We start from the raw sequence: 19,165 nt of genomic DNA on the forward strand, positions 1-19,165 counted from the left end.
CTTCAAAAAAAAAAAAAAAGGGATTTTCAAATGGCTACCTCTCCATCCGATTTTTTTTTTTTTTTTAAGATTTTATTCATTTATTTGACAGACAGAGAGGCAGCGAGAGAGGGAACACAAGCAGGGGGAGTGTGAGAGGAAGCAGGCTTCCCACTGAGCAGGGAGCCCATGGCGGGGGGGGGGGGGGGGGGGGGGGGGGGTTGATCCTAGAATGTTGGGATCATGACCTGAGCTGAAGGCAGCCTGAGCCACCCAGGCACCCTTCCATTTGCTTTTCTATTCTAAAGGTTTGGAGGATGGGTAATATAGGTTCCTTTTAAATCTTTCCCACTGCAGTATAATTCAGGGAGTATGTTATTTTATAACCATAAACCGTGGCTACCAGAGGAAACTAGGAAAGCTTCTTATCTTAATAGGTTTATTTTGGCATATTAATACACATTTATTCTAACATAGTTCCTATTTTAACATGTTTATTTAGAAATCCTACTCTAATTTAAAAAATCCTACTCTAATAAAAGAACATTTCTTCTTTCTTTTTAAAGATTTTTTTATATATTTACTTGAGAGAGAGAGCGGGAGAGCGAGCACAAGCAGGGGGAGGGGCAGAAGGAGAGGGAGAAGCAGGCTCCCCTGCCAAGCAGGCAAGCTAGATGCAAAGCTGGCTCGATTCCAGGACTCCAAGATCATGACCTGAGCAGAAGGCAGCCGCCTAACCAACCCAGGTGCTCCAAAAGAACATTTCTTCTATTTACAATCCTCTAAAAACTAAATTTTATCATGTAGCAGGACTGTTTTAAAAATTTTTTAAACCAAACAAAATTGATAATTTTGACAACTAAGAGCCCTTCTTTATTTTAATGTCCTATTTGAACATTCCACAGAAGATCATATAAAATGAACTCTAGTCAATCAAGAATAACTGAATATTGAGGGGTGCCTGGATGGCTCAGCTGGTTGAGTGTCCAACTCCTGATTTCAGTTCAGGTCATGATCTCAGGGTCATGAGATCGAGCTCCACATCGAGCTCAGTGCTCAGCGTCAAGTCTGCTTGTCCCTTTCCCTCCCCCTATTTGTGCATGCTCTCTCTCTCTCAAATAAATAAAATCTTTAGGAAATAATAAAATAAATTTTAAGAATAACTGAATATTGACTATCATAAAGCTAATTGATTAATTTTAAAAACTAGAAAGACATTTCTTATATTATTTATATACAGTAACTCCCTAGAACTTCAAGAGCTAAATTAGGGCCTTTCCTTGCATTTCAATATATTAAATGACAGTACAGAAACATAAATAAGTTTTCTTATAATTCTTAGTTTTCATGAAGAGTAAAGCATTGAAATGCTTCTTAATTCTTCTCCACCCAAAAATAGCTTTATTTTTTTCAGAATGTGAAAGTAAAAAGGTTTTAAAAGATACAAAGAAATACAAATAAATAACCTAAACCGCACTATTAAGAGATTAGGCATTGTAAATATTGTGGTGAAAATAATATTAAAAGTTGTTTAATATTAAATTGTTAATATTTATAACACCAGCCAACATTCATTGAGCTAGACAAAGTCTGAAAAATTAATTTAATACTTACTATGCAAAGCTCCTCATCTGAAATAGCCCTGTGACTTAAGATACCACTAGCATCCCATTCTCCAGATAAAAACCTCATGCACAGAGCTGTCTAATTTGTTTAAGATCACAAAGCTGGTAAGTGGCAGAAACAGGCACGTTTCAAACCTAAGCATAGGCCTTCAAAGCCTATATTCTTAAATACTATCCTTTAGAGCCCTTCCATCCTTCTAAACATTTTTTCTGTCTATACAAACACAGTAAATGGATTTTTAAGACCTTTTCTCAACTATTATTAACAAGTTAAAATATTCTATTTAACCTCAAACTTTCAATCCCCCAGTTAAAAAAAAAATATTGAAAAAAAAAAAATGTTGGGGCGCCGGGGTGGCTCAGTCAGTGAAGCATCTGCCTTTAGCTCAGGTTCTTATCTCAGGGTCCTGCTCATCAGGGACTCTGCTTCTCCCTCCCCCTCTGCCCCTCACCCTGCTCATTCTTTTTCTCTCTCACATAAATAAATAAATAGATAAATAAATAATTTTAAAACTGTATGGACTAATAAATTTTATTTTAAAATTTGAAATTGCTCCTATTTAAGGGTTTAAACTAATGAAGCAAAATGAAAATATCTTCTAAAATCTAATCTAAATTTAAACTTTTCCTTTAAAGAAACAATCTAGGGGTGGGGCGCCTGGGTGGCACAGCGGTTAAGCATCTGCCTTCCGCTCAGGGCGTGATCCCAGCGTTACAGGATCGAGCCCCACATCAGGCTCCTCCGCTATGAGTCTGCTTCTTCCTCTCCCATTCCCCCTGCTTGTGTTCCCTCTCTCGCTGGCTGTCTCTATCTGTGTTAAATAAATAAATAAAATCTTTAAAAAAAAAAAAAAAGAAACAATCTAGGGGTGTCTAGCTGGCTCAGTCAGCAGAGCATGCAACTCTTGATCTCAGGGTTGGGCCTAGAGCTTACATTTTAAAAAAAAGAAAGAAAGAAACCATCTATTACTTAAATTATTTAAAATTTAAATCAATTTTTCATACTTCATCTAACTATTCCTTACAAAGATCTCTAATGACCTTCATATCACAGGCTACTCTATGTAATACATTTCACAATTAAAATGATCAAAAAAGTACTAATTCATTTCAAAAATCAATAGATTAAATGACCTTTCTTTAAAGTATTAATATAATCTCCCTCCGCCCCTCTTTGTGTGCCCTAATGACAAAGAAGTGGTTTCTTTATAGAGAAAGGACTATTTTAAGTATGCCTGCTGGGCTTTTCTGGTAAGTAACTAATAAGAAATGGAGTGTTTGATAAACTAGACAAAGCATTCCCTTGTACTGTAAATTGTAGTACAATTCTACTGGTTTACTGGCCTAAAACATTGTATAGTAATTGGAGTCCTGCTGTAGTCTACAATCTATTTTGTCATGGTTTAAAAAGCTATCCAGTACATTAAATTGCTCTAGGTTTTTTTACATTATTAAGGAGGTATTTAACATCTGATTTTTTCTACACATCATGCATTAAATATTTCTTAAGTCCTTAACTAATTATTAAAATGAAATACTGTGTAAATTAGCAATTTCTACTTCAGACAAGACAATTTATTAAAATAAAAATGCTTTGTTTTTATAAAATCCAAGAGCTGAAACATTACCACATTCGATAACTGCTTAAAATTAAACCAAAATCAAACTAATCAAATCACAGACTAGCTACAAAGGGAAAGTACAAAATGAAAATCTTTATGAATTCATGGACCAGGCTAGAATCAAGTGAAACTGGCACATTCCTTCAGCACCTAGAACAGTAACTGGCACACAGCAGAAACTGAGTGTTTACTGAATAAGTGAATTAATCAACCAACCAATTGTTAGTTGCCTGGAAGTTGGTAAATCTTTTAGGAAATATAATATAGGAATTACATATAATAGTTACCAGCCATAAAACCCAGTAATGCTACTAGTAATTAATCCTAATTAAGTAAAATAGAACAAGATGAAGATAACTCCAACAGTAGTGGAAACAATCTATTAACATCCAACATAACCAGCCAAATAGATTAGAACACATCAATCCAGTTAAATACTAAGAAATTGCTAAACAGGGGCGCCTGGGTGGCTCAGTCGTTAAGCGTCTGCCTTCGGCTCAGGGCGTAATCTCAGAGTCCTGGGATCGAGCCCCACATTGGGCTCCTCCGCTGGGAGCCTGCTTCTTCCTATCCTACTCCCCCTGCCTGTGTTCCCCCTCTTGCTGGCTCTCTCTTTGTCTGTCAAATAAATAAATAAAATCTTAAAAAAAAAAAAAAAAGAAATTGCTAAACAATAATGTTATTCTACGTGTAACAATACAAGATGAAAATACCAAGTGAAAATATCAAAAACCAAATGCAGAGTGCTATGATTGCAGCTAGATAAAACACACATACACATATGAAACTAGGGAGACAAAAAAAAACAAGTCATAATTGTGTTAGGATGATTAAAAAGTGTCATTAATATTAAATATACTCAAGCTTTCCTATTTCTTGATCAGAAAATTATTTTAAAATTAAACCGTTCTCTTTGGCTATTTCTCAACAATTCTGTTAATATTGCTAAAGAAAACATCACTTCAGGTGACCTTTCTGATCAAACTAAAACAAAAAAATATGACATGTAAATAAACTGTCTAAATATTTCCTTTGGTGGGCACCTGGGTGGTTCAGTTGGCTAAGTGTCCAACTCTCGATTTTGGCTCAGGTCAGGATCTCAGGGTCCTGGGATCAAGCCCATGTTGGGTTCCACACTCAGTGGGAGTTCACTTGTCGCTTGTCTTCCTCTCCCTCTGCCCCTTCCCTCCACTACCGCCTCCCCACCTGAGCATGAGCTCTCTCTCTCTAAAATAAATAAGTAAATATATATACACATTTATGTCCTTTGGTCATATTTAATAGTGCTTATATTTTAATAATATGTTAAAGAGAAGAAAAACAGTGAGAAAGGAGACATAAATGACAGCCCTACCATATTTTCAAGTTTTGGGGCTCTTGTTTTTTGTTTTTGTAATGTCTGTTAGTCTTCCCAGGTTCACAATTTGCCAAACATAAAATAATAAAGTTTAAAGATGGTAACCTAAAGTATGTATCACTTTACAGATACTGGCTTTCCAACTTTGCAGTTATTCTTATACCCTCTTGCCTTTTCTGCCACTCTCTGCTATACTCCTTTAAGTCTTCCCTACCATTCCACCCTAATCACAACCTGTGTTCCGAACTATTATATTGTATAGCATTTATTTCTCTCTCCATCCAGATTACAAACACACACACACACACACACACACACACACACGTGCGCGCACACATACAAATTCATGCTGAAAAGTCAGGCTACAATTAGAAATGCACACCCTCAAAATTTTTCATTACCTTCAATCCCAACACGAGATTGGGGGGGGGGGTTACTTAATATTTCCAGTATAAGTTTTCAGTGTTTCTTTCAAAAAACTATTATCATACAGTACACACTGTTTTTTAACTCACTTTTTCCCTTATCAATATAACATTTACTCCACCTCCTTATAGCCCTGAGGAAAGGATTCAAATGCAAGTAGTTTATCTGTAAAGTACAGAAATTCTAGCAAGAAGTGAGAAATTTCAGGGGAAAATCCAAGAATTATCAAGCCTGCTACTACTATGGGCAACTGGTGCTTAGCCTCAGGAGAAAACTCTGGGAAACAATGTAGAATTACGGCACTCAAGGAGGGAGAAAGCTGAGGTAGGTAGCCCAACACCAACTCCTGTCAGTCACTGGTTGAGGGGCACTCCCAGGTTGCCCTGCAGAGAAACTCCCTAACCCTTCTGTCAGAGTCCTCAATCAGAGATGCAGATACTAATGTTTGGAAGTAGGCTACTTCCCTCTAAATAACTAATAAAACCCAAGGGATATGGACGAGGTACTGACAGTATCTGCTCTACCCCACATCTTTAAATATTCTGTATCATTTGAATTTTTTTTTAGATTTTTTAAAATTATCCATGAAAGAGAGAGAGAGAGAGAGAGAGAGCATATACACAAGTGGGGGGAGGTGCAAAGGGAGAGGGACAAACGGATTCCCTGCTTAGTGCAGGGCTGGATGCAGGGCTCAATTCCAGTACCCTGAGATCATGACCTGAGCCAAAGTCAAATGCTTAATGGACTAAACTACCCAGGTGCCCCTCATTTGAAATTTTATAAATTAAAATGACTTGATATAAACCAGAACTGCTTTCTCTCCAACATTTGATATCAGCAACTAAATATGCTTCATGCTGTTTCCTGTGTAGTGTGTCTGGGACCAATTTTGAAAAGAAACATATCAAAAAATCAAGGCAATCAAAGAAGAATAAAACCATCAGGTTGAACTATATGAAATGCCGTGTTTTGCAGATTAGAAACTGTTGAATCTCACCAATCTCATATGGTTCAACCTAATATGCATCAAACTTTGATTATTTCCTTTCTAGGTTCCATAAGTATTGTAGCACCTATTCCAAGGTCTTCACTTCTACCTCTCATTTCTTTTTCTCTTCTTCCTTTCCTTTGTTCATGAGGAAATGTAGGCATGAAACCATAAAGTAATAACTACCAGTACACTGAATACACAACTTTTCAGCTGTAACCAGGCTAGGTGTAAATGAATGAATGAAGCAAAATCAGATTTTCATAAAGAATATATTTTTCTCTTCCACTCCTTGTGATTCCATTCTTTCAACTAAGAGAAAAGTGATTACTATCTCAAAGGACAGACATTGTAAGAGTTGGTGTAGGACTACCCCAGCACCTCCACCCCTTACAAAACCAAGTCTGTGATAGGAATAATTAAACCACCATTTATATAAAAAGGTTTGTAAACATTTTTGAGTTTTATTTTTATGAAAATACACTCACTCTGTAAGAAAAAGTACATAGCTATAATAAACATCTATATTTAGTTTTAGCTGTCAACGAATTGAAAAATGGAAAAAGAAAAGGCAAACATATGATCATCTTTACCTGCAAAAGGAGATTTCAACATGAGACTGTCCTCTACCATGATACCTTCTTGTGTCTTGTGTCCAAGCTTTTCCTTGAACTGCTGCATGAGCTCTGGGGAATGGATGGACTCTACAGGATTCGTTTCATTGGACTGTGTGGCTCTGAGTTCTGAAGAGCAAGACAAGTCTTCAGTGTACTGCTCTGCTTTCATTAGGTCACTACCAGATAATACTCTCAAGCTAACAGCAGGAAACTTCAGAACAGGAGGGTCTCCCTCACCAAAATGCAAGGCATTTGATATACCAAAGTCGTCATCCTCAGGAATGGGGTTGTACCATATTTCTCCTTCATCATCTGCATCATTCTCCTCATTAAAGTCTAAACAGTTTCTTGATAATGAAGAATTTGTAGCATCACACACCATATATGTACAGTATTCTTCAGATGACTTGAAGAAAGGTCGTGATAGCTGCTGTTTGGGTGAGATGGATAAGTGACTTATGTCTTGGCATTTCTTATTTTCTTCTTCCAAATTAAAAGATCGCAGAGTACTCTGATACAGCCAATTGCGTTTCTTTGACACAGTGATGCTATTAAGTGGCTTATGACCTCTGAATCCAATATTATCCTTCAGATCTTCAAGTTCTCTTCTCTTCACTGAAGACCCATAGACATTTTCAAATAAATCTGTTTCAAAGGAAAAAAAGAAAGTAGAAATGTAATGATGTAATGCCTAGCATACCAGGAAAGACAGGTCACTTGAAATCAGTTATTAAAATATTATTTTTAGGGGCACCTGGGTTGCTCAGTCATTAAGCATCTGCCGTTGGCTCAGGTCATGATCCCAGGGTCCTGGGATCGAGTCCCGAGTCGGGCTCCCTGCTCAACGGGAAGCCTGCTTCTCCCTCTCCCACTCCCCCTGCTTGTGTTCCCTCTCTTGCTGTCTCTCTCTCTGTCAAATAAATAAATAAAATCTTTAAAAATATATTATTTTTAAAAAGATAGAAAAGTAGTATTACATTTGGAGACTAAAATGAAATAAGAAAAATTTTGGCTTTTTCACCTAAAAATAATTTCTATTATTTGGACTACTAGTATAAGTGACTCTGAGATTGCCTTTATAGACATGATAGGGCTAACAAAAACTTACCCTAAGCAAAACATACTTTATAAAAAGCTTATATACAATGCCTTGTACACAGTATGCCTTTAATTAATATTTTTAATAATTTCCAATTCACTACTACAAGGACCAGAAATCTTTAGAAAACATAAGTAATATTTCTACTTTCTCACACAAAGATTAACTTTGAGTAAATCTTTAAAAATAAGTGTGGCTTAGTTATTAGTAAATGCTTTCCTCATTACTGAAATTTCAGTGTAACATCTATATCCTAATCAAATAGTTATGCAATAGCACCTTATGCAGGGTTTAAGTTCTAAATATCCAGGGAAAAAGTAAAAACAAAAATCCCTTAAGAAGGCTCTAGGTTAAAACCTGGTATCTTGGGGCGCCTGGGTGGCACAGCGGTTAAGCATCTGCCTTCGGCTCAGGGCGTGATCCCGGCGTTATGGGATCGAGCCCCACATCAGGCTCCTCCGCTATGAGCCTGCTTCTTCCTCTCCCACTCCCCCTGCTTGTGTTCCCTTTCTCGCTGGCTGTCTCTATCTCTGTCGAATAAATAAACAAAAAATCTTAAAAAAACAAAACAAAAAAACAGGTATCTTATCTTGCAGTAAATACAACCAGTTCTTATTACTGATCGGGCACAAACTTAAGGAGCAAGAACATAAGAATGAACAAAATAGTGCCTACCCTTAAGGAATTCATAGTCCAATGAGGGCCATCAAATAGCTGATATGTGTTTGTGTTAATATAATGAGATAAGACTCTAAAAATGATACATAACATTAATTCCATATAAAGAGGAACACATCCAAAGAATTGCATAAAGCAGGCTTCAATGACAGTCAATAAGCTAAATATATACCATAATACTAATTCACTAGACATAGAAAAACAGACAAAACCACATTTCTAAAACTGTAAGATCATGTCAGGTTTATAAATTATAGAATTATAGTCTGCGCTACTTTAAGTATATATATGGTTGGTTCATCTTACTATTACAGCAAATAAAATATAATACCCTAATAACAGAGTGAGAAAAACACATTAAGCTATGAAGAGCTTAATAACAACCAAAAAATTAGGTTCATGCATAATGAAGGCTTTCAGTAACCTCCCTCTACTGAACAAAAATCCCTTTAAAAATGTAAACTTGTTGGGGCGCCTGGGTAGCGCAGTCGTTAAGCGTCTGCCTTCGGCTCAGGGCGTGATCCGGCTGTTCTGGGATCAAGTCCCACATCGGGCTCCTCCGCTGGGAGCCTGCTTCTTCCTCTCCCACTCCCCTGCTGTGTTCCCTCTCTCGCTGGCTGTATCTGTCACATAAATATATAAAATCTTTAAAAAAAAAATGTAAACTTGTCTTTTTTTAATCCTTAATTTTACCCAAGCAATTAATTTTAAAAAATTAATAATAAAAAAAAGAAACCCTCAAACACAAACTGGTTTTCAAGTTCAACTAGTTCCAGAGGCAGGAATAGACTAGGACTCAAAAGGGAAGGAAGCTCCGATGCAAGCCTACTATGCATTTATTTATTTATTGAGTGCCTATTGTATATCAGCAATGAGAGAGAAAACAGTTAAGAAAGCCCTTAACCTCGTTTAGCCTCCATAAAAATGCTAAGACAGGTATGATTATTTCCATAAGCCAGAAAAAATGAGGAATATGGTTAAGGTGCTTGCTGTAGTATTCAAATTTAAGCCAGTCCAACTCTAAAATTCACACTCTTTAACCTGTCTCTCCTAAACCATGCTACCCACCAAAAGCAGGGAAATAGGCAGCTCTTTCTGAGCATGGTGATAATACCAACCCAGTTAACCTTATAGGGTGGCTGCTGGTAAGAATTAAGTGAGATAATGTTGAAAATATTTTGAAAACTATATAGTACTACTCAGAAAAATCAAGTAACTTGACGAAGATCACCTAGTTCATAAATGAAGAGGCGGCACCCAAAATAAACTCTTCTGACTCCAAAGTTTGTAGCAGTACACCTGGGCTACTACTAAGAGACACACCTCCACCCTCCAAGATTTAACATGCAAACACATAACAGATATTTAATAAATATCTTGAATTGATTCAGTTTAATTAATGAAAAACATGAAGATTCAAAAGTCTTTCTTGGTTCTGTCTCCTTTAAAATTAAAGAAATTAAAAACTGAAATCAACACATACTCTCAGGAATCACTGGAGCTTCTGTGTTTTTAATGGCCACGTCTTTTTCCAAGTGTACTAAAAACTAAATCCATTTCACATTTAAGCCCAAATCCCATATTATTTAATAGCATTTCAGACATTCATGAGACAGTATTTGTAGTTTTTACACAATTATAAATTTGAAGCCAAAAGTATAAAATTATACAATTCACAATGGCTAGGAGTCCCATCTTATTTTATCTTTTTCTCAGATGTCTCTCAAAAGATCCAAAATTTTATATAGTTGGATAAATTATTTTGAGTCCTACAGTTTTTGACTTTTAAAATGAAATAAACATGCTTCTACTTGTACTGCATTCCAAGGAATGACAATGACAAAAACAAAGCTACTACCATCCTATATTTATGCAAATTGATACATCTATTTACATGAGTATTTAATGTATAATATTAAAAGGAATAATTACACGAGATACAATGCAACTACTTTTCATGAAACTACAAACACTTGAAACCAAATAGTCTGATTGCTATTGCTGCTATTGCTATTTTAGAGATAAATAGGTACATTATTGTGATTTCTGATAAAGGTCAAATTTATTCACTTATTAAAACTGAATATAGGGGCGCCTGGGTGGCACAGCGGTTAAGCATCTGCCTTCGGCTCAGGGCGTGATCCCGGTGTTATGGGATCGAGCCCCACATCAGGCTCTTCCGCTATGAGCCTGCTTCTTCCTCTCCCACTCCCCCTACTTGTGTTCCCTCTCTCTCGCTGGCTGTCTCTGTCAAATAAATAAATAAAATCTTTAAAAAAAAAAAAACTGAATATAAGCAATGCCTGCAGGCACTAAATTTTACTTGAGCAATTATTTATAAAGAACTTAAAACATTTCATTTTTATCTTCATTAACTAAAGGGATGCATATGAATATTAATTACATAGAAATGGAAAGCTATTTGTAATCTTCTATTTTCTCCCTTTTATGCGAAAATTAATGTTAAATCCTACTGGCTTAAGTTTAAATTACCTTTAGCTTCTGTTAGCTTTACCTACAGCTATATCCATACATAAACATACACACACACACACACACACACTGAAAGAAGATGCAAGTAAAAAAAATATCAAAATAAGTATGCAAAGTTGCATGGCCAAAAAGTCTTTATTCCCTTATAATTATACATGTTGTGGTGTAATTAATTAAATGACTAATTAAAGTCATTTTACTTTGAAAATCCGTAGGAGAATGCAGAAGTGGGAATTAAGTTTTTCATGCAGAAAAATACTCTACATAGTAGTGAACTACTCAAGCCAATTTTGTGTTCTCAATTTCTTCATAATAAATTAAAATGACTTATTATTACTAAACATTTAACTAGAGTCCCAGCTCAAAATCATCAGCAAAGTTTCTGAGAAATTGTGTATTTCAACCCTCAATGAAAATGTACCTATAAACAGACATTTAAAAAAAATACTACTGCGGAAATAAACTCTGTTGCTTTTGCTTACTTCTCTTTAAAAAATCCTAAATAAAAGTATTCTTACAAATATTGTATTAGAGTTTAAATAAAATACAAACAGCCCTGCTTAGAGTCAAACCTGGGAGCCCAGAAGAAATGACTAGAGTAAATTTAAACCTTAGGTTTATGCATGACTGTATTTATATACATGCCTTTCTCTTTTCCAGATAAATCTAAATGGGGAGATGGGTACAGTGAAAAGGAAGAAAGTTATTTTTCTATCTTCTATGTTTCCTCCCTTGTGACTAGCAATAAAAACCCTTAAGAAAAAAGCTGTGTGCTAGCTTTTGGGACAGTAGAGAAGAAAACCCTGAGACTGTTTTCAGTCCCACAAAAGTAAAGGGGGGGAGCAAGACAAAGATGCACAAAAGAAAAGATGAGCAGAATAAATAAGTGTCCCATAAGGGGTGTGTTCTACCTCAATTCCTAATGTTCTTCAAGGCAGCACTCCTCAACTTCTGACCATTTCACTCCCCATCCAGAATCCTAATGATCTGGGCAAGGAAGTACTCTCACAAAGCCTGCTTGCCTTTCTTTTGGTAACAGCTAACCAACCAACAGCTAACTAAGCATCAAGTGTGGTACCAAGTGGATTACCTTTTTTCATCCTCACAGCAACCTGAGCACTGAGGCTATGCAGTGTTAAGTAACCTGTTCAAGGTCACAAGCGTGGTAAGGTAAGTGGTGGGGTCTGTTCAGAAACCCAGAGGCCCTATTCTGTTAACCAGTCTACTATATGGCCTCCTCTCTGGCAGATTCCAAAGTCTCACATTTACTGGTGCAAGATGAAACCAATATAGAGAGAACTGCTGAAACTTGTCACATGCAAGTAGTAAGTATAAATCTATACATAACAAAACTGAAGCAGAAAGAGCTCAATTGCTTTGTTCTAATAAGCGATTAGTTTAAGAATAAGGTATCAGAATAAAGTAAAATGCTTTTTCAAAACTTTAACAAATGTATCAAGATAGGTGATGGGGGCACTGGGAACTCTAGAACCTAACAACTCAAAGTACGTACCAAACAGTAGCATCTACACTGGTAGTTTGTTAAAATGCAGAATCTTAGGTCCCATCTCACACCTATGAATCTGCATTTTAACAAGATTTCCAGGGAATTCATATGTACTTTAAGTCTAAAAAGCACTGCTCCATAACCACACTTTGAGTGGCAGTGGCCTAGAAAATAGCCTTGGCAATTCTCAAAAAATAAACTCCACTTAGAAATGTAGGACTTTCAAATCAACACACTATTTTCTGCTGAATTTGTAAGTCTCAGAGTTTTCCTGCCACCAGCAACTCCAATGTTCTATGGCACTCTTCCAAAAAAAAAAAAAAAAAAAAAAAGCAACTGGACTTGCTTCTAAGGCCACAATGGCAGAATTTCTCAGAGGGGGATTTAAAACTAGAAGACGGGGTGCCTGGGTGACTCAGTCGATTAAGCATCTGCCTCCGGCTCGGGTCATGGGTCCTGGGATCAAGCTCCACATTGGGCTCCCTGCTTAACCGGGAGCTGCTTCTCCTTCTCCCTCTGCCCCTCCCTCTGCTTGTGCAAGCGTGTGCGCACGTGCACGCGCACTCTCTCTCTTTCACTCTCTGTCAAATAAGTAAATAAAATATTTTTAAAAACTAAATAAAACAAATAAAAATAAAACTAGAAGACAGTCAAAAATTATATGCATATTGCTACTAATCGTAAAGAGGGCTAATGCATAAAAGAATTTGTTGGAAAATTCATAAAGATCATGTAACTCATAAAGCTAAGAAATCAGAGCTACAAATACTTAAGAAAAGAGAAGAAACAGATGGGACTCCACATTATAAACATCAGCTTCACTTTAAGGTATATTACATGAGATTATACCAGTTAATTAATACTATTTTAAAAGAATGCCTAAAATTTTTAGACAAAATATTAACCAGTTACATGCCCTAAATTTTTCCTTTCACAGATAGTATAGCAGCAAAAGTGAGTAAAAATAGGCTATTTTTAGGGGCTCCTGGGTGGCTCAGATAGTTAAGCGCCTGCCTTCGGCTGAGGTCATGATCCCAGGGTCCTGGGATTGAGCCCCACATTAGGCTCCTGGGTCAGCGGGAAGCCTGCTTCTCCCTCTCCCTCATCCCCTCCCCCTGCTCACGCTCTCTCTATCTCTGTCTTAAATGAAGAAATATTTTTAAAAAATTTTAAAGCAATAAAAGGCTGAAATAGCTCAACCTAGTGCTTTTGAATTTATTTCTGGGTACCATATGCTAATTAAACTTATTTATAAAGACTTTTAATGAACTATAGTTGGCAAATAGATTAAAATTCCTTCTTAATCTTAAGGCTTGCAGAAACTTGACAATATTTACCATGTGTAATGACTTTAGATTTCTTAAATAATCATCTCAATTAAGAACAAATTGGCCAATCTGCGAGCACTACATACCCAATGCACCAAATCACTGGCACTGTTATACTATCTAAAGTTTTAGGGGTTCTCAGTAGGAATCAGAAATCAAAATAGAAAATCATTTAGGCTTCCATTTGTTAACACAGTCTCAAAAATTTCCAAAATACCTAAATATTAGGTAGATTAGGTATCTCTATCCCATTATATATTTATTCTATATTATAAATTCTGTAACTTTTTTTTGAAACAAAGTAGCCTCACAAATAATGCTGTATAGAAAAGTGTGATATCAACCTTTTAGTCTATTTAACATCTTTATACAATCTACAATGCACTGCATCATTTGGACTGCCCGATTAATTTTTAGAAAACATGATTGTAAAGTAGAATCTGGAAAAGATGTGTAAAAAAAAAAGAAAAAAGTGGAATCCAAGAAACATCAATCTGAACTAAAGTTATTTAAAGGTAAAGGTTTAAATACATATATTGATTAAAAAATTGTCTTAAAACCTTTGAGAACTCCTTCATCCTTGCAACTTTGAGGTAGTTACCTACCCTTCTAAACCTTGCTGAAATTACATTCATCTCCTCAATCCAAGCAACATAATAGAATTTGTTGGATCAGACCTCTAAAGAACTTCAGCATCTGTTTGACCTTAAATAAATACAGGTTTTGGAGTCATAGAGACTTGAGTCTGAATCTGTGTAATGGTTTGAATCCATATACTAGTATATACAAATTATTTTTGAGTGATCATGGGCAAATTACGTAACCCGTTTCTTTTGCTTTTGTTGTTAAATGACAAGAGTCATACCTAGGGGGGAGGCGGTAATACGAGAATCACATAAAGTATACAGAATGGTTTTAATAAGTTAAATTAACCCTTCATGAAAAATAGTTTTTAAAAAAAGATTAACTCTCCAGATCTACACTAGATATGTAAACGTTACACAAATTATTTTTATCTTTCCTAAAAGATCTGAAAGGAAATAACATCTGATTAAATAACATTAAATAACATCTGAGAAAGTTGTTTAAACCAGAAATTACCCAAGCTTTTGCTTAGATTTCTTGTAAAATATCTAAAATACTACCACATAGTAATTCTAATGTTTCATTTTAATTTCTTTTAAAGTTACTTCCATTTAATTAGTTTCTCAATGAAAAAGATCAATGAATGCATTCTTAAGCATTATTACATTTATTATTACTTTTAAAATCCTTGAATGTTTATTTACTCTATAACTGAGGGCCTTAAAAGCCATCAGATGGTAAATGCTTAACCTTTGCAACAAAAGGGTAAAAAACATTTGACTAAAGTTTAATGCAGATTTTTGTTATGGCTGAAATTTAATGATCTTACAAAGAGTTATCTGAACCAAGATCATGGGAGGTAAAGATTTAGTGGCAATAAAATATAATGATTACAAATACTCTACCCCTGCAAATGCATATTTTAATATGAATTTAGCATAAAGTACACCTCTCTTTACAAAAAAATTTACATCCTGTTATACTTTTATTCAGTGAAATGGAATAAATTTGAGGAAAAAAATTGACAGGTATGGATTAGAGATTTACAGGCTCAAAAACTTTCCAAGTTTGTATAAGCTTTAAATGAATCATTTGATTTGTGTTCACTGTGTGATTAGAAGTTTTGTGAACTTTGATTCTCCCCACTGTTTTGTATTTATTGGTTAAACAAAGTTAATGTTTGGTCCTAGAGGATTTGTAATTCTTACCAGAGAGAATGCCAAGTACTCTGAATACGCTTTACATTTCACCATCTAATATTTTTTAAACAATTAATGACACGTAAGTCCTTATGTTCACTAAAAGTCTTTGTATTTAAGATTGTAGTTCAAAGGATCATGTTGTTTTGGACTCAGTTTGAAGGTATTATAATTCTTTCAGGAAAGAATTTTTACTATTTACAACATAACTAAAAGATTTCTAGAATTGGTACTCTAAACCTTCAATGAAAATTAAAAATCATGTACATACAAAATTGGGAGCAAAATCCTATTTATAAGGGCAAATATAGTTAAGTTTACAAATGACTTTAAAAGTCTGCACTTTCTTAGAAGTACATGAGACATCTTTTTTTGATTAAAATAGTGCCCTTGATTTTCCACAATAAAAAGATTACTCACTTGTTAGTTTTTTGTGGGAGGGAGGAGGGAGGAAAGGTGGAGAGGAGAAGTATGTGAAATCCTATGTGACTGAAAAGAAATTTTAGTTGGTAGTTTTTTTGGTTTGGTTTGTTTTGGGGTTTTGGTTGTGTCTATGTTGTGTGCACGCGCTCCTGGGAGAGAGGGGAAAAAAGAAAAACGTGTAATGAGTAAAATGACAGTTTATGAAGCCCGTAAAGTCTACCTTGGATCAAATTCAAATTCACAAACTCCACAAAGTCTATGGATTTGCCTAGAGCCACAAAGAATAAAAATCAAGGCAGCACCGCCCAACTCTATACTAAAAGCGCGTGGTGAACTTAACCTTTACTCACTGTTGTGCTGAGAGTAGGCACACTGGTTCCTAGAGAAGAAAAAACAAAACCCCCAAGTTCCTCATGCCAGTGTCTTTATAAAAAAAAAGGGGGGGGGGACAGAAAGAAAAGAAAAAGGCAAAACGAGTGAATGCATTATACTAAGTAACCCGGTGCAGTCAGCTGCCACTTACATGACACTTTGGCACCGGCACGTACCTGTCTGAAAAAACAGACCTTATTCTTCGCTCTTAAGACAGAAGCCTCCTTGGTAAACATTAAGACGCAAAGTGTTAGCATTTTGATTGCAAAGTAACCTACCTGTTAGCGTAATTCTTTGGTCTGGAGGCACGGAGAGGACTTGGCCCTCACGCATTTTCAAAGGGCCCAGATTTGGAGAGGATGCCTGCGCTCCCGTGACTTTGGGGGGTGTCCCCCGGGAGCGACCCTTCATTCCCAAGGACAGCAGACGTCCTTTGTACATCCACTTCTGCAGCTTCTTGACTGTCACCGCGGGAGGCTTGAGGAAGGGCAGCCCCTCCTGGCCGTCTCCTTTGCCACTGCGTACCACAGCGGACCCCGCAGGACCCCTGAAAGGGCTTCCCGAGGAGCGGCCGGGGTCCCTGGAGCCGGGAGTCAGGAGGTCGGAGGGCGCCGCGGCTGGGGCGCTGCCTCCGCTCCAGCCGTCCATCCCGCCTCCACGTGGCGGCGGTTCGTCCAGGTCTTCGCGCGCGGCGCACCTGATCCAGCTGTCGCTCGGCCACCGCTGGAAGGAAGGAGGCTTGGCACCCACCCGGAGGCTCTCGAGGCTTCTGCTGCAGGACAGCCGCATCCGACGAGCCCGCGGGCGGCCTCCCCCCGACTCCCTCGGAGGCGACCGGGGCGGGGACACCTGCTGCCAAGGGCGGCCACCGCCTCCCCGCTGCCAGTCTTGAGGGCAGGCTCGGCGGTCCGCAGCGCCGCAGGGGGAAGGCGGCTGGCCCAGAGCCCGGGCTCCCACAAGGCAGCCGCGACCCGCCCAACCCCTGTCGCCCCGCCGCGCGCCCGAGTCAGGGGGCAGGTCGTGCATGGCTTGGATCAGCAGATAATAGGCCTCTCGCAACTGGGTCTGCAGCCTGCCTGTCTCCAGGCGGCCGCCCTCCGCCCCCAGGGAGGAGCCCGCCGCCAGGGGAGGCGGGGGCCACCGCTCCGCCTCCGCCCCCTCAGGCTTGGGCGCCGACTGGGAGCCGCCGGGCAGGTTCTCGTAGTAGTCGGCGTCGTCCTCCTGGTCGTCCTCCTCCTCTCCGCTGCCTTCGGAGTCCGGCGGGGCGTGCAGATACGCGCGAGTGAGCCCGCGACCCGAGGAGAGGGCCTCCTTCCCGCCGCGCTGGCGAGGCCCGAGCGTTCCCCACTGCTCCGGGCGCCCTCCCGCGACCGGCGCCTCGGGACCCCACGCCTGCGACGACGGCGGGGGCTGCTCCAGGGTCGGCCGGGCTCCGCGGGCGTGCTCGCAGGGGTAGGCGTCTGGGGCACCGCCAGCGTCTCTCTCGGCAACCGCGGAGGCCGCCACGGTAGCTGCAGCAGCCGCCCGGAGCCCGAGCCCCCCGGCGGCGCGGGGACTCCGCCTTCCCCGGAGCCTGGACAGCGTCCTCCTCAGAGGGTCCGCCATCCCCTCCTCCTCAACAACCAGGCTCGCCCCTGCTGCGGGAAGAGGACGGAACCCAGTTCGGGAAAAATCTGCCCTCGCGGAGGCGGCGGCGGCGGCGGCTCCCCATGACCGGCGCTGGCCCTCGCGGGCTCCTCACATACTTGGCATAACTCCGCCGCGGGAAGGGGTGGGGGAGGGCGGCGGCGCCGCAGAGCGCATGCCCCGGAGCCTCGGGCCGCGACGGGGCGCGCAGTTTGCGGGCGACCCAGCTGCGTTCCCCGGGTGGGCGCGCTGCGAGGCGGAGGGCAGGGAAGGGAGGAGGGCGAGAGGGAGCGCCCTGAGCGTGGTGAGGAGTGGGGAGCGGGCGAGAGGTGGACAGTGAGAGTTGAAGCAGGAAAAAGAATGAGCGGGAAGGTGTCTCGGCTGGAAGGCTGCAAAGTTTTGGAGAAAGGGAAAGTGCCCTCCTGGCTGCCACCCGGTCACCTTCACCCCCTCCCCATTGCCACCATTGCACAAAGCGTGTCTAATACAACAAGTCCTAGCTTGAGAGAAAACAAAGACCGTTTTGATGGACACAGTATGAGTACAGGTGTATCTCAGTGCAATTTGTTCTAGAAACGTTCCGAATTATCTTAATGGCACGGGGAGCTAGCTTTTTAAAGGAAATTTGCAGCGATTACTTTTCAGTTAGGAAGAATCCTTTTGCCCAAAAAATCACCCCCTTGTTCTTCTAAGCGCATTTTTCTTTTCTTAATGAATGCATGCTAACACAATTCCTATTATCAACCAAAACTTGTAAAGTGGAGCCGCAGAAATAGTGCCCCCCCACCCCATCGTCTCGCTAACACTTCACTTTAATGAAAACTTGGTTGAGAAACAGTTGGGTTGAAATTGGGAAACTGTGTTATTTGGAAATACCAATTCTCTCAAAAATATTAAATCCCGTATGCTGTGTAACAGTTGCAAAGTACCTTGAGTTGTCACAGGTGAATGGGCCTATCCCTGATTGGTAAGAATCATCGTTGCTGTCATCTCTGATTTCAGTTACATTTTTTTAAAAGATTTTATTTATTAGAGCGGGGGCGTGGGGGGCGAGGGAGAAGGAGAAGCCGACTTCCCACTGAGCCCGGAGCCCCATGCCCCGCAGGATTCCATCCCAAGTCAGACACTTCACTGAGCCACCCAGATGCCCCCAGTTTCATTTTTTTAAATGTTTACTTTTAGAAAGGGCCTTTGTCTGAGTAGCTCATGAATGTACTCCCAACTCCCAGTGCAGTACTCGC

The 19,165-nt window shown here is 39.4% G+C and overlaps 1 protein-coding gene across 5 annotated transcripts in view; it reads right to left on the minus strand.

Annotated features, from left to right (window-relative positions):
• Positions 1-18,367, minus strand: part of SYDE2 (synapse defective Rho GTPase homolog 2) — a 78,828-nt gene extending 60,461 nt beyond the window's left edge. For 2 of the 5 annotated variants that reach the window (XR_015726285.1, XM_087866070.1), the window contains exons 1-2: positions 16,577-18,366; positions 6,591-7,259 (exon numbers count right to left, since the gene is read on the minus strand). Coding sequence is in view for 4 of the 5 variants with exons in the window: in XM_087866070.1 (XP_087722196.1) it covers positions 6,591-7,259; positions 16,577-17,903 (1,996 nt within the window). In the remaining variant the exon portion in view is untranslated. Of the gene's footprint in view, positions 1-6,590; positions 7,260-16,576 lie in introns of all 5 variants that reach the window. The other 3 variants (XM_087866069.1, XM_087866068.1, XM_087866067.1) reach the window with 2 other exon arrangements.
• Between the last annotated feature and the right edge of the window lie 798 nt (positions 18,368-19,165).

This window comes from Ursus americanus, chromosome 12 (genome assembly GCF_024610735.1).
Source record: "Ursus americanus isolate L20-20 chromosome 12, mUrsAme1.1.p, whole genome shotgun sequence".
In the NCBI taxonomy this organism is placed as follows: domain Eukaryota; kingdom Metazoa; phylum Chordata; class Mammalia; order Carnivora; family Ursidae; genus Ursus; species Ursus americanus.